This window comes from Typopeltis vanoorti, chromosome 4 (assembly GCF_054136105.1).
Source record: "Typopeltis vanoorti isolate ZY-2024b chromosome 4, IOZ_Tvanoo_1.0, whole genome shotgun sequence".
Classification (NCBI taxonomy): Eukaryota; Metazoa; Arthropoda; class Arachnida; order Uropygi; family Thelyphonidae; genus Typopeltis; species Typopeltis vanoorti.
In genome coordinates this window covers 59721768-59737349 of record NC_143552.1, presented here as the reverse complement: position 1 = coordinate 59737349, position 15582 = coordinate 59721768, and the positions used below count along the sequence as shown (strand labels likewise).

At 34.6% G+C, this 15582-nt stretch overlaps 1 protein-coding gene across 1 annotated transcript in view; it reads right to left on the bottom strand.

The window, feature by feature from the left end:
* The window catches only part of LOC150107348 (organic cation transporter protein-like), a 313584-nt gene that overhangs the window by 17929 nt on the left and 280073 nt on the right, over window positions 1-15582 (bottom strand). Inside the window, exon 11 of the mRNA XM_090391822.1 lies at window positions 8896-9031. Within this exon, the coding sequence (XP_090247948.1) occupies window positions 8899-9031 (133 nt within the window). The 3' untranslated portion in view covers window positions 8896-8898. The remainder of the gene's footprint in view (window positions 1-8895; window positions 9032-15582) is intronic.

Genomic DNA, 15582 nt, shown 5'->3' with positions numbered 1-15582 from the left:
CTTCACAGGTCTTGCTACATAAGAAATTCTTTTTCATTTGCAGTTCCTGTTTATTATTGTAAGGCACCCATTTAACACCAAATTGTGTTCTCTTTCTCACTCGAAGTATACATCTTATCATTACTACTAATAAATTTCTTCACCAGTTACCATACACTGATAATATCTCTTCCTTCCAATTCTTCCATCCATGAAACCTCCTCAAGCTGATTTCTAAGTATACACCTCATCATTACTGCTAATAAATTCCTTCACCAGTTACTATGCACTGGTAATGTCTCTTTCTTCCAATTCTTCCATCCATGAAACTTCCTCAAGCTGATTTCTAAGATTACTATAATCACCTGCCTTAAAATACCACAAATTCCTTTCTCCTTGAGACTTCTGCATGTCTATTCCTCCCTCAAGTGAAGATGATATAGTCACTCCAACTGAGGGAAGCGGGGATGACATCTCAGTTACAATAAGATCCTCTGATTCTAGGACCAAATCCAAAACTCTTGAACCTGGTGTTCACTCTACTACATGTTGCCCAAGATATTTGAAGGACAAATATCTTGCCTGACCTCTGGTGCTTAAAAACTATTTTGCCTGACCTGTGCTTAAAAAAAAAAAAAAAAAAAAAACCTCACTAGATCAAAGCTAGAGTCCTGTTATTATTATCATCTATTAGGTTACAAAGTTAAATTAAGCTGGAGAGTAACCTGTTCATACAGAAAATAATAGATAAATAAATAAATAAACAGAAAATAAAATTATTTTTAGGAATATACATATAAATTGCAACTGGTATGGATAGTGGCCAATAAAAAATGAAAATTGCTTACAGTCCTAAAGTCAGGGTTTGCTGGAAACTAAGTGGGCTGAATGTATGCCATCCAAATTCTTGGGATTTTTAAGCCCGCATCATTATTAAGATTAGGGTGGTTAAAATAGGGCTTTAAAATAATGAGGGATTTATTATCCCCTTAACTTAATTTACGCCACCAGAAAAAAACAGCCTCTTGGCTCTTTATTGTAGTAAAAATATATGGGTACACTGTTCTGGCAATTCGTATAGTAGGGGTATATAAGCTCGTTTCACTTAAACCTTGGTATTATCCAGGTCTACCTACTCACTGATGAGACCTCAATAAAGGTCGAAACCGGTCTGGGTAGTGACCTCTCCTCAATGTAAAACAGTAATACATCTCCTAGGAGCTGCGTTTTATATTATGAGAAAATATTAAAGATAGTGATGGAGCTTACTCCACCTTTGCTCTGAGTTGCCCTAGTGTTGTACTACCCAGGTGTTGACTTAAGCTTGGACTCGCCGATACTTCTTCAACATGAAACTCTTAGATTTCTATCTCTGAGTTTCGTATCCGGCTTTAAAATAATGAGGGATTTATTATCCCCTTAACTTAAATTGGGATGGTTAATCAAAATTTCACAGGCTTCTTTGAAACATAGTTGAAACATCAGTGATTCCAATAATATTGGAATCACTGATGCTCCTGGCATTTGTATAAAGAAACACATATTGTCAATATTTCTATACCAATTTTTATTCCTTCCAGACCGCCATTTGACTTTACATTGCACCATATGTTCACCCATCACCCAAAGAACTATTTCTGCATAAGGCCACCTGTGCTACCATCCACCCTGGCAACTCCAGTTTCCCTGCCCTAACACTCTCACTTGCCCAGAGAACAACATTTTCTCTGTATGCCTATGCACTTCATTGTTCAATGCAGTCCATCTCTCATATACAGCTCTCTTCTATCCTTGTATGTACTCTACTCATCCACATAATCCAAGTCTCTCTTTCAACACATAATGGCAATATCATGCCATCATTACTTATGCTCAACTCTGCATTATTATATCTAAGTAACACACTCACTGTCTTCCTTCATACATTCTGCTGTACAACCTCAAACATTAATCTCAGATCTCTAGCCACCTGATTCACGCCACCTCTCAAGTCAGTCATACCCACCATCGCTACCCTCTCATCCACAATTTCACTTAAGTGCAATAGTCACACTTCCCATCATTTCTCCAAGCACGGAATGATGGAGAGTGTGGACTCTATCTTGCATTCATGAATTACTGAATCTCCACACATCACACCTCTCACTGCTCTGTTCATTCCTTGCTCACCTGTATCATTTTCTTTCTCTCTCTCCCCTTGCACTCTCACTTACCTATGTTCCTGCCATCCCTTGCTTCTGCACTATCTTGCCTTCTCTAACTTTCTATTATTTCCATAACTCTCTCTCTCTCTCTCATGCCTGCTCTCATTTGCTTCACAAGTCTCTTAATCTCTTTTATCATATTCTCCACTTCTTTATATATCTCTACTCCCTCTCTCTCTCTCTCTCTCTCTCTCTCTCTCCATGCAACCTACACTCACTAAACATTCACCCACTCAATCATCACCATCTTCTAAATCTACTACACTTCCTAGTTATACCCATTTCTGCATCATAATCATCACAATGCTGGCATCATGCTACTCATATCTCTATGCCAGAATTCACTCCTTTCTGAGACACACTGTTAACAAAGCTACTAAAATTGGTTATAATGATATCTGTATCAGTGAGCTCTTCCCATTTCCTACATTTTATGTAGACATGAAATCCCCAGTTTCTTACCTGCCACATTTCTAACTGCCAGAATGCAAACATGTTACAAGCACCGCATGCCATAAAATCTTGTAGGATACTGTGCAAAATGAAGTTTTTAAATGGTGGCAAACTGGAAATGACGTATTGGCTGACTGATTATAGAGGCCACCATTACCGAAGAACGCAGACAAGATATACTAAAAAAAAAACTTATTCAACAACAAAAACCTCAAAACATAAGCTATCCACAGTCAATTATGATCTAACTAGACATGACTCCCTATAAATTTAAAACAAATACTCTAACAATTTATATCAAAACCTATATTTTTTTCCCTTGCCACCTCATCAACAATTCTAACATAAACTTCGCCCTCTGGTGGAGTTTTTCAGCAAATTGGAAATTTCAGGAATTATGAGAAGTATGCCAAATCCAGTGCAACACTAACTTAGGCCACACAGGGAATGTACAGTCCCAATAAGAAAAGAACACAAACAATACATTAAATTCCATAATTATGGAACATCACATCTTTCTTATCATGCACTTCAAACATCCCACACAAGACTGGAAAGGAACTCAGTCCTTAGCAGTATACTAAAACTTGGTAAAAAAGAATATTCAAAGACACTTGTAAGATGGGGATGCTTAAGGGTCAAAGCTGTATAACTGAGAAGAGACCTCCACATAGCCTTTAAATAAATATGGAGAACCGACCTGGGCCAGGGCTTCTGACCTAATGTCCAATCCTCACCTTCTCATGGTACACCCTGTTGGGTATCTACCTGAATACTGAACAAACGTGGATGGGATGGCAATTTGGGATTTAGCCGACCAAATTGTATTCTTATAGGCTTAAACCAATATACAAAATGATGGTACAAAATGACAAAATTTCATGCTGGGTCATCGGGTGTCACCCAGTTAAACAAGGCCCCCGTTGTTTTCGCCAGGCAACCAGGGTGAACAGCGAAAAGTCAGCTACTGGAACAAATCTGAAAAAGCACACCCCAACTCAATATCACCAGAGTTAAAGATCAGTACTATCAACATAAAAAGCCTGAATGGCAAAGAAATGGAGCTAGCTGAGGAATTAGATAAGTACCAGATCGACATAATAGGGGTGACTGAAACAAAAAAAGACAAAAACCGGTGAGATCTTTCTGAGCAATAAATACAAAATGTCATATTCAAGCAATGACAATCAAGGAAAAAGAAGGAGTAACCATAGTATTCATCACAAAATACGAGGCTAATCTTCTTGAATGGCAGGCAGTCTCAAGTAGAGTGATGTGGGCAAATATCAGAATGGGGAATTCGACAATGAGACTTATTTGTGCCTATGGTCTCACAGAAGGTTCTACTAAGGTAGAAGTGGAGGAATTTTTTGATGCTTTAGAAAAAGCAACTGACACAATGAAAAAGAAAAAGTTGGTCCTTGTTGTGAATCTAAATAGCAGAGTAGGAAATGATTGTGAGACATACAAAAATATTTTGGGAAAATTTGGAGAAAAGAGCAAAGCTAATAATAATGGAAAATACCTGTTGGATTTCTGCTCAGGACATGGAATAGTTATTAATAACACCATGTTCCAATATAAAAATGTGAACAAATTCACATGGAGAGAAAAGGCAAGGAATAAGAAAAGTCTCATTGACTATGTTATTGTTGAGAGTGATGTTTTCTTCCTGGTGCAGGACACCAGTGTACAGAGGAATTGAAATTGGAAGTGATCACTATTTAGTCTTGAGATGGATAAAATTGAATTTCATATTGAAAAGAATAACATGTAAAAAAGTTTTAAAGCGAATAAAAGTTGAGCAACTCTCGATGTGAATTATAGACTAAAATACACAAAGATTATTGAAGAAAAAATGAAAGAGTTCAAGAACAGGAACCAAACCTTGGAGATTCAGTGGCAAGCCTTGAAAAAAACCCTGAATGATTCAGCCAGAGGGCATGTTCTGAGGTTGTCTGCAAGGATAGAAAAAGCAGAACTCCATGGTGGACACAGGAAGTTAAAGAGGCAGTGAAGGAAAAGAAGAAAGCATATCAAAAGTTCATGGCAAATAAGTCAGCTTGTGCTCTTAGAGAATACAGAGAAAAATGTAAGAAAGCTAAACACTGTGTAAAACTAGCTAAACAAAAGTCATGGAAGAACTTTGGTAAGAACATACATGTCAGGTTGTTGAAGAAGCTTAGAAATGGAAGAAAGAGTGCTATAAAAGGAATTAGAGATGATAAAGGTCACATGAAACAGGAGAAAAAGATATTCTTGGGTATAGAGTAATTACTTTGAAAAATTACTAAATGAAACAAGCAACGATAGCACATTGTTAAAAAACACTCAACAGGCATACAATCAGGAATACAAATCCATACTTGAAGTAGAAAAAGACATCAAAGGCTTGAAATGTGGAAGGCATCAGGAGTAGATGATATTCGACCAGAAATGCTTAAGTGTGGTGGTATAAAAGTCTTACAGGGGGCCCACTGCATAGTTCAGAAAGCCAGGACAGAGGGACGAATTCCCAGTGATTGGAGTAGACCTCTAATAGAACCCATATATAAAAAGGGAAATAAAACTGAATGTGAGAATTACAGAGGTATTACCCTACTGAGCGTTCCTGGTAAGATATATGCAAGTATACTTGAGAAACGGTTGAGAAGAATTGTCGAAGAAAAGCTTGGTGAAGAACAAGCTGGATTCAGGCCAAATAGAGGCTGTCAGGATCAGATCATCACTTTATGACAAATAGTTGAGAAAGCATGGAAATATAACAAAGATCTGTATTTAAGTTTTGTCGATCTGGAAAAGGCATATGACAAGGTGCCAAGAGAGAAGCTATTCAATATGCTGCAGTTATATGGTGTCAATAGGGCATTATATCAAGCAATACTTAGTCTTCATTTGAGTTGTAAGTCAGTGGTCAGAATTGAAGGAAGTACAGGAAGATGGTTTAATGTTAAAGCTGGTGTGAGACAAGGATGTACATTATCCCCTATGTTATTCATTATCTATATGGATCACATTATGAAGGAAAGTGGTATTAAACATATCAGAATTGGAGATGTTACTTTATGCGGACGATGTTATACTTCTAAATAAATCTGCTACAAGTTTGCAAGATTCCCTGACTAAAATGAATAACTGTTGTAATAGATATGGTATGAAGGTCAGCAATAAAAAGACTAACACAACAAAAATAGGGAGAATCGTTGAAAATGTCAACTGTGTTGTGAATGGAGAACCTGTGGAACAAGTAAAACATTTCAGCTACTTAGGCACGATTTTTAGTGAAGATGGTAAATTAAATATGGAAATAGACAACAGAATCAACAAAGCTGGTATGGTAGGAAGTCAATTGAATAAATTCATATGGAATAAGAGAGAAATTAGTCGGAATACTAAATTAACTGTATACAAGACAGTGTTCAAACCAGTTTTAACTTATAGATCTGAGAGCTGGGCCAGAAGTAAAACATTTGACCAAAGACTAGAGAGCGCAGATATAAGAGTCCTGAGAAAGATTAGAGGCGTGAACAGATGGCATCAATGGCAATATCATATAAAAAACGAGGATATTAGGAAAGAACTTGACATTGTCAGCATCGAGGGAATGCGTTAGCAGAGCTAATCTCAGGTGGTATGGTCACTTAAACAGAATAAGCGAGGAAAGATTAGCAAAACAAGTGTTCTCTGCCAGGCTGGCAGGAAAATGGCCCAGAGGAAGACCAAGATATAGGTGAATTGATACGGTACAATGTGCCTTAGACGATAGAAATATAAGATCTGATAATGCTGGAGTCTTGACAAGTAACAGACTGATTTGGAGGAAAATTGTAGATAGGAAGTTAGTAATGATGTAAATTTTTCATGTAGTACTATCATATCCTGTACACCCCTTGAGGGTACATGTCAGGAATTTGATGATGACTTATAAGATGTTAATGCATCATCCCAATCTCAACAAGAATAATGGCTGAACAGTTCCTTTTATTTGGAAGGTCTATCTGCAATTCATAGAGCATCTAAGAATAGGACAACGGAAGTGCAGAACCCTAAAAAAGCTCCAAACACAAAAAACAAGAAAGAACATAAATATAGATTATTATGTGAGCAGTGGTCGATAAAGGAAAAGTTTTATTCACTCAGAGGAACAGTTGGATCATGGATCATCTCCTGCAATGCTGTTTAATAAACATTAATAATATATGTACCCGAGAAGATTTAATGTAGTGTAATGAAACAGCTTCAAAGTATATTAGTCACTGGATGAGTGAATATTGACATTTTATGTTTTTTTGCTTAATATTTTATGCAAGTGGCATTTTTGTCTTTTAATGTATGCTTTTATTCCCTATTCTTTTAATGTCTATTTCCTTAAATATATGCTTTTAATCATTTATATGTATACTCTTACATTTTCTGTAGTTCACACATGAAATAAATAAGTGGTCGATAGACAACTAACAAAATTTAAAAATAACAAGATTGTAGAGAATTAAACTCTAACCAGCGGCAATTGATGCAGTTCAATTATTTAAGTATTTAATTATTAATTTTTTTCTTTCTCTTATCTCTCTCCAGAGGTCAGGCATTAGTGCTGTGGTCACCAGTTTCAACTGGTGACCACAGCACTAATGCTGTAGCTTACTCTAGTGCATCATGATGTAGCTTGTATCCTAGTATGTGTGTGTGTATATATATATATATAGTTCTGATGATGACCTTAATATAGAGGTTGAAACACATTATTTATCTTACTTTAAAGTAAAGTCAGTGTTCTAACACAGGGTTATATCCATAATTCTGCACAATGAATGCTAATCACTATGTAACAATAAAAGAAAAACTTGTTAAAAGTACAGCAGAGCACTTAGAATAATTAATAAAATTTTTAATTCACCATTTTTTAATTGATACAGTGAAGGAAGATCATGAGTCACAAGCACAATGGATGACCAACATTTCTGATTACCTGCTTACCAAAACAAGAGTGCTATCCCAAATCAGCTACAATATGTAGTCTGTGTGCCCCTATCCCCATGCCACAGGAGAGAACATTTGAAATGGGTTAGGCACCATGTCAATTGGATCCAAGACCAATGGGGTGGGTATTGTTTATAGAAGAGTCCTGATTTGCTCTACAAAGCAATAACAGGTGCTTTGATCCAGAGAGAACCACAGACATGTTATCATCCTTCTAATATCTGCAAAAGGGACACTTATGGTGGAAATAGTGTGATGGTTTGATGAGGCATCTTGTTGCATGGATGAACTGACCTGTATATGCATCCTAGAGGAACCATGAATTCTGCAATTTATAGAGATTAGGTCCTGGACCTCTATGTTCATACATATAGGGGTGTGATAGGGAAGACATTTCTCCTACATGACAATAATGACCGTCCTCATTGAGCGCAGCTCACGGACCAATATCTTCAAGAAGTGGCTGTGGACTGATTCTATTGAGGATGTTTAGGATGCTCTAGGTAAACATATTGCTGCTCTCAACCCTCTCACTATTTAAAAAAAAAAAAAAAAAAAAAAAAAAAACCGCCTTGTGAGACACTTGGTGAGTTTTGCAGGAACAACGGCTGTTATTACCAACTGAGCTCCTGGATACCATTATAAACAATATGAAACACTGTTGTGAGTGCTGTGCTGTAATGCTGTGAAGGGTGACTACATTCCATACTGAGGCACTCTGGCAATCTCATTTTGACCTCTCGTTTTTGACCATTGTCTTCATGTACCTATTTGTTACTGAATTAAAATTATTTATTTACAATAAATAATTTTAATTCACTTTAACTCACAAAAATTTTACAATTTTTGTATGTTATATCATACTGCCTTTCACTAAAATGCATAAAAATTCATTGTATAGTTTTTGAGTTATCATGATTTTTTTCCCTTTGTTTCTCAATCCTGGCTCACCTTCTCCTCAACCCATCTGTATGATACCATGGAAGCAAAATCTTTATCATCTCACTCTTCTTTTTTCCTTCTTCTCATAACTCTTTCACGTCTTCTCTTATACCATATACTTTTCACATCTGAAATATTCATAACTGCAAAAACAACCAACTTTTCACTTTACCTCACTGCATCCTGAAAGTCTCGCTAAGATTAAGGATATCAGTATTTCACTATTTGCTTTGGTTACATATAGCTGTTAGAATAAAAGTTCAATAGCAGCTTCAAGTCTTGACCATTGAAGAGTGAGTGAGAGTGAATAAACAGAGTATGATCTGAAATATAGTCTCACCTGTCATGTAGTATCATAATCAGTTTGTTCAGCTAATAATCGCAGATATTCTTCATTGTTACTCTCACTGGAATATATCATGGATGATCGTCCTCTCCTTCTCATTCCACTTCTTTCTTCACCACTAGATAATGTTCTATTAAAAAGTAAGCATAATTAGTAAAAGCATTCTTTTAGAACAAACTAGATTAAAGCTATTAGTAACAAAGCCAATGAAAAAAAATATTTTTTGTATTTGCACAATTATTTCATTACCATTCAATATTTGATGAAGAAATTGATACATACAAACTGGTTAATTTGGTTAGTGGATATATCATGAGTGTGCATGCATGTGTAATAATGGGCTATTTTCTGAGTCTAAACAACAAATTACCATTTAGATGTAAACACATGACTAAATATTTTATGGAAATACTCATTTTATTTGCCATCAAATATTTGATTTGGAGATTATATTCAAATTATTATTTCTGACTCAAGGTTATGCTAAAATACCTGATTGCAAGATGTTTGGTTTTTTCTGAGTTTTTAGAACTTGCTCTGCAAGACACTACTGTCTGCATTAAATTGGATATAGAATATCTCTGATGAAGGTTGAAAAGAATCATGTCTAATCTATTCAAGGACAAAGGCTGATAAAAAAAAAAAAAGGCTTATATTTTAATGAGATATTTGTACATTTTACTCTTCTTGAGGCTCTTATGACAGCTCAAGCTGATATGAATAAGATTATTTTAGATTAGCAAGGATGTTTTATTATTTTTAATATTATTCCTTTCAAGATTAAAAATACAGCAGCTACACAGAGATATGTTTTTAAATTTTGAAAGAGAGAGAAAACAGGCTAGGAAAGGTAATTTGACATTTACAACCAACTGTCAGAGAAAATTCAGTGGCAGAAAAGAATAATTTTTTGCAAACACTCATACAGAAAAAATATCTTTCTCTATGAGTATTCCAAACTATGACATTTATTCAGATAGTAGCAGCCTATACTCTAAACTTTAATATCCAGTCACTTTGCTACCAAAAAAGAAGTTTCTGAATGGAAGAGAGAGAGAGAGAGAGACAGAGATCGAGCATGTACTACTGAATCCAAAGAGTCAAACCATGAATTAAGCTAAGAGTAGAGCACTAATAAGCCAGTACTATTTAAAAGTGTGGATAGACTTATGTGTTCATCACACATGTTGAATTGGATTTAAACAGTACTGATGCGAACACAGATTGATAAAAAAATAACTATTTATTAACTTAAAAGTTAATATTTTGCTGGTATTATATCCAGCATCTTCAGAGCACACAAACAAAGTTTGTTACAAATGCAAGACAACCACAATTCGGTGTGACAGTGAGGATAGTACAAGTAATTGCAGCATGCAACACAAGACTCAAGTCCTAATACGGCACCATCTAAGTTAAAAAAAAAAAAAAAAAAGCAGCTGTCCAAAGTTTTGAGAAAAAAATATAGTAGTCCTTGAAAGTTTTGAAAAATCATCATCATCAAACTCCTGCTATGTACCCTCAAGGGGTGTACAGGATATGATAGTACTACATGAAAAAAATTACATCATTACTAACTTCCTATCTACAATTTTCCTCCAAATCAGTCTGTTACTTGTCAAGACTCCAACATTATCAGATCTTATATTTCTATCGTCTAAGGCACTTTGTACCGTATCAATCCACCTATATCTTGGTCTCCCTCTGGGTCATTTTCCTGCCAACCTGGCAGAGAACACTTGTTTTGCTAATCTTTCTTCGCCCATTCTGTTTAAGTGACCATACCACCTGAGATTAGCTCTGCTAAAGCATTCCTGGATGCTGACAATGTCAAGTTCTTTCCTAATATCCTCGTTTTTAATATGATATTGCCATTGATGCCATCTGTTCACGCCTATAATCTTTCTCAGGACTCTCATATCTGCACTCTCTAGTCTTTGGTCAAGTGTTTTATTTCTGACCCAGCTCTCAGATCCATAAGTTAAAACTGATTTGAACACTAAATTAGCTGTATGCAGCTAATTTAGTGTTCCGACTAATTTCTCTCTTATTCCATATGAATTTATTCAATTGACTTCCCACCATACCAGCTTTGCTGATTCTGTTGTCTATTTCTATATTTAATTTACCATCTTCACTAAAAATCGTGCCTAAGTAGCTGAAATGTTTTACTTGTTCCACAGGTTCTCCATTCACAACACAGTTGACATTTTCAATGATTCTGCCTATTTTCATTGTCTTTGTCTTTTTATTGCTGCCCTTCATACTATATCTATTACAACAGCTATTCAATTTAGTCAGAGAATCTTGCAGACTTGTAGCAGATTTATTTAGAACTATAACATCATCCGCATAAAGCAAAGAGCTGACATTAACATCTCCAATTTTGATATCATGTTTAATACCAGTTTCCTTCATAATGTGATCCATATAGATAATGAATAACAGAGGGGATAATGTACATCCTTGTCTCACACCAGATTTAACATTAAACCTTCCTGTACTTCCTTCAATTCTGACCACTGACTTACAACTCAAATAAAGACTAAGTATTGCTTGATATAATGCCCTATTGACACCATATAACTGCAGCATATTGAATAGCTTCTCTCTTGGCACCTTGTCATATGTCTTTTCCAAATTGACAAAACTTAAATACAGATCTTTGTTATATTCCCGTGCTTTCTCGACTATTTGTCGTAAAGTAAAAATCTGATCCTGACAGCCTCTATTTGGCCTGAATCCAGCTTGTTCTTCACCAAGCTTTTCTTCCACAATTCTTCTCAACCGTTTCTCAAGTATACTTGCATAGATCTTGCCAGTTTTGAAAAATAGTAATCCAAAGTTTTGAAAAATAAATTAAAATAAATAAATATTAATTTGGTCTTAGGATGACTGTCTCGCAAATCTAAAACATACTCCAAAACCTTAACAAGTATGGCTGTATAAATTTACCAAAGATTTGGGAGATAGCCATTCTAAGACCAAATTAATATTTATTTATTTTAATTTTATTTTTTTTCAAAACTTTGGACTACAGGTATCCCTTGCTTAACGTGGCATTTGATTAATGCACCGAAATTAAATGCGGCAATCCCTTGATATACACGGCAAGAGTTTTGATTAACGCGGCTTTAACCCTGCGGATATCACAGCTGATCTGACAGATACATGCAAAATGTTTCACATAAATATTCTTACACAATTCAGTGTATAGCTTGGAGGTCATGAGTATTTGTGCATTTATATGTTACGAGTGACATTCCGCACTGTTTTTTGCTGTCAGTTTGGTTTAACATATGTTATGTAAAGGTTTGTGATATTTGACAGTAAATTGTATCTGAGAGATACCGCAACCTCTCATGTTTAGTATAGTATGGTTTAGTTTTTTTGTTTTTTTTAAAATTCTTTGTTCAATAATTTATAGAATGTAACTGAAAATAAATAAACCATCATATATTACTGAAATAGAGAGCCAAAGGCTTATTTATCATACATGTCCTATAGGAGATGTGCTTTACATTATGGAAAATACTAAGGAAGGTGATCTGGAGCTTACTCCGCCTTTACTACGAGTTGCCCATAAGGTTGCTTATGCTTGCTTCCGCCGAAACTTTTAGTTTCTATATATTTGGCATGAAACTCCTGTAGTTTCTATATTCAGCTATGAAATGTTGGATTCAATATCCACTTAATTTGTACCATCGTGTATTATATTTGCAGGGTTTTTTCTTTATGTTTTATTGCCTGTTTGTTGCCGAGGTCTGGAGAGTCATTTTGCTCGTTATTGTAGAATTTATGCCGATAAGAAAAAAACTAAAACTATTCAAACGACTCTTGATAACTTTTTTTGATAAAAAAAATTGCAGTAAATAATGTAGGTACAAGTATTTATTAAACATTTACTTTGCAATTCTTTTTTATCTTTTCTAAAAGAGTACCATATAAAACGAATTTTTAATACAGTAATCGATCATGGACGAATTGTATTTTTACCATTGATTATTAGATTTGATTAACGCGGTTTTGATATACGCAGTAACATCGAGGGATTAACCGCATTAATCGAGGGATACTATTTTTCAAAACTTCCAAGGACTACTTTTTTTTATTTTTTTTAAACTTAGATGGTGGTGTATTAGGACTTTAGTCTTGTGTTACACGCTGCAATTACTTATACTAGTCCCACTGTTATACTGATTTGTGGTTGTCTTGCATTTGTAACAAACTTTGTTTGTGCGCTCTTTTAAGTTAATAAATAGTTATTTTCTTATCAATCTGTGTTCACATCAATACCGTTTAAATCCAATTCAACAAACCAGTACTATGAATGTGTTGTTTAAAATTTTTTTCTTTTTTTGATTATGAACACGGATATGTTTTGCTGGCAATTATCTGACAGTATCATCATCAGGATGAATAACTATAAAACAAGTGTAAAAATCTTCAAAGACCCTAAGAAAACAATTGTTTTTAAAAAACAAAGCCATGATGCACCTAATACATATACAATGGACAGTTCCTTTTGCATAACTCACAAGAGAATGTTGGCATAGGAAAGATCTGTTATACCACAAGAACAGATGAGTGACTTATAAACGTTGGTGTGCTGAATGAGATGCTGGTTTCTGTTCAAACTGCCATGAAAGCTAATAACTTCACAAATTTCTTGAAAAGATGAAACAGAAAGTTATTTATGAGATAGGGATCAAAGTTGATGACCAATATATTTCATGGTGTTCCACAAAGAACAGAAGTAATGCCTAGCTCATCTCTTGATTGTGGATGATGATGATGCTACAGTATTCCTGCCTGAATTATGTAACTTCTCGTGTGACCTATGTAATCCTTGCCATAGAACAGGAAATTATATATTAGACATTGGGATATTTCTGGAAAGGAATGCTATTTTTGGAGATAAAAAAAATGTTGGGAAGTATGATGAAGAAATGATTTATCTATGGTCTATAATAGAAGGTGGTGGTTTCACAGTGTACACAAATAATTGTGTTTAATGTGTGTAGATTGTGTGTAAACAAAGTAAACACAAATAACTCCACAAATGATTCCTTTCTTTTGGGTAACAATAAGGATGAACTGGTTGTAGAATAGAATGAACTCTTCCCCCCCCCCCCCCCTAAGATACAGATAATTCAATTTTTTAATCTGGTAATAATGCTAAACTTCTGTGAGGAATAGCAAATCAGCTGACATTAAGATATCGATTAATAATGGTGGGAATCCTATAAAACATTCAAATGATAACTGCAGTACTCTTCATTACTAATTATCATGCCCAGAAGGGGAAAATTTGTAAAGTTTGAAAGCTAGGAAATTTCTTGTTTAGTATGAACTCAGTTATACTTAACAAGAAATGATTATATTTATTCTTTATAGCTAAGAATGCACAAACAAAAGTTTAAAAGTGAAGTATCTTCACAACTAACAGCCAATCTTCACTTGAAAACATTTTTGCAAATAATATAAACAAGAATATACTTTTTTGTCAAGTTGATTTGCTTTCTGACCAAAATATTTTCTAGAAAAATCTTGCCTTGTTATTTGAAGAAGAGCAAAAACAGTGCTTAAAAAAATTCTACAATATCAAGTGCAAATAAATTTTCTATTTTCATATAAGAAACAACCACCCTTCTTAAGAGTGTTTCTTTTAAGAAACATTGTTATAAGAAGCAATTTTTCAAGAAGTAGAAATAGATCACCATTTTCATGAATGTGAATATTACAATGAAATTTACAGAAAACATAAGACACAGCTAATGCAGCTTCAGAAACAAACAAACAAATAAAAAAAAGGATAAACAAGGATAAGTAAAAAAGAAACAAATAGACAATGTACAGAGTACTTATTGATTAAAACTTTTTTTTTTAAATCTTGAAAAAGTTATATGTTAAGGGAGAAAAGAATAATTACAGAAATAAAAGAAGCAATGGAGATAGTTCCAGAAGACACAAAGATTAAGAATAAATGAATTATTACCAAGACATTGGAGTTTATGCAAGATAGGAGAATACAGAAAATCAGAAGGAATATCTCTGAACAGATTGAAGAGCAATATACAGCAAGTGTAAAAGTGTAATTATTATTACTGACAACTCCATTGAGTCTGAAGACTTATCACAGTAGATCCACATTAACCATTAGTCACACAATGCTAATCATACTTCCTTCCTAAAGTCATTAACTGTCAGTGCAAAAACAACTATGAGGATGGTCTGAAAAGTTCTCAGCCTAAAAATGAAAAAAACGAATTTATAATTTCAAAATTCTTTTTATTTTTCAACATAATTTTTAGTTTTCAACATAAATTTTCCCTTAATACTAATACATTTATTCCAGCGATGCTCCAGTGTCATTATCCCATCCCTGTAGTGGTTTTCAGTAAGATCTGCAATCACCTCTTGATTGAAGAAAAATGCTGACCAGCGAGGAAGAATTTTAGTTTTGGGAAGAGACAGAAGTCAGAGGGAGCCAACTCTGGGAATAGGGTGGATGTTCCAACAATTCATTGTGCAGATCCCTTAATCTTCCCATTGCCAAAACACCTTTGTGGGCAGGTGCATTGTCCTGATGAAAGATGATATTTTTCTTCTGCAAACAAGGTCTTTTCTCACAAATATTTTCATCTAGTCTGGTTAAAAGATCGGAATAATATTCCCCAG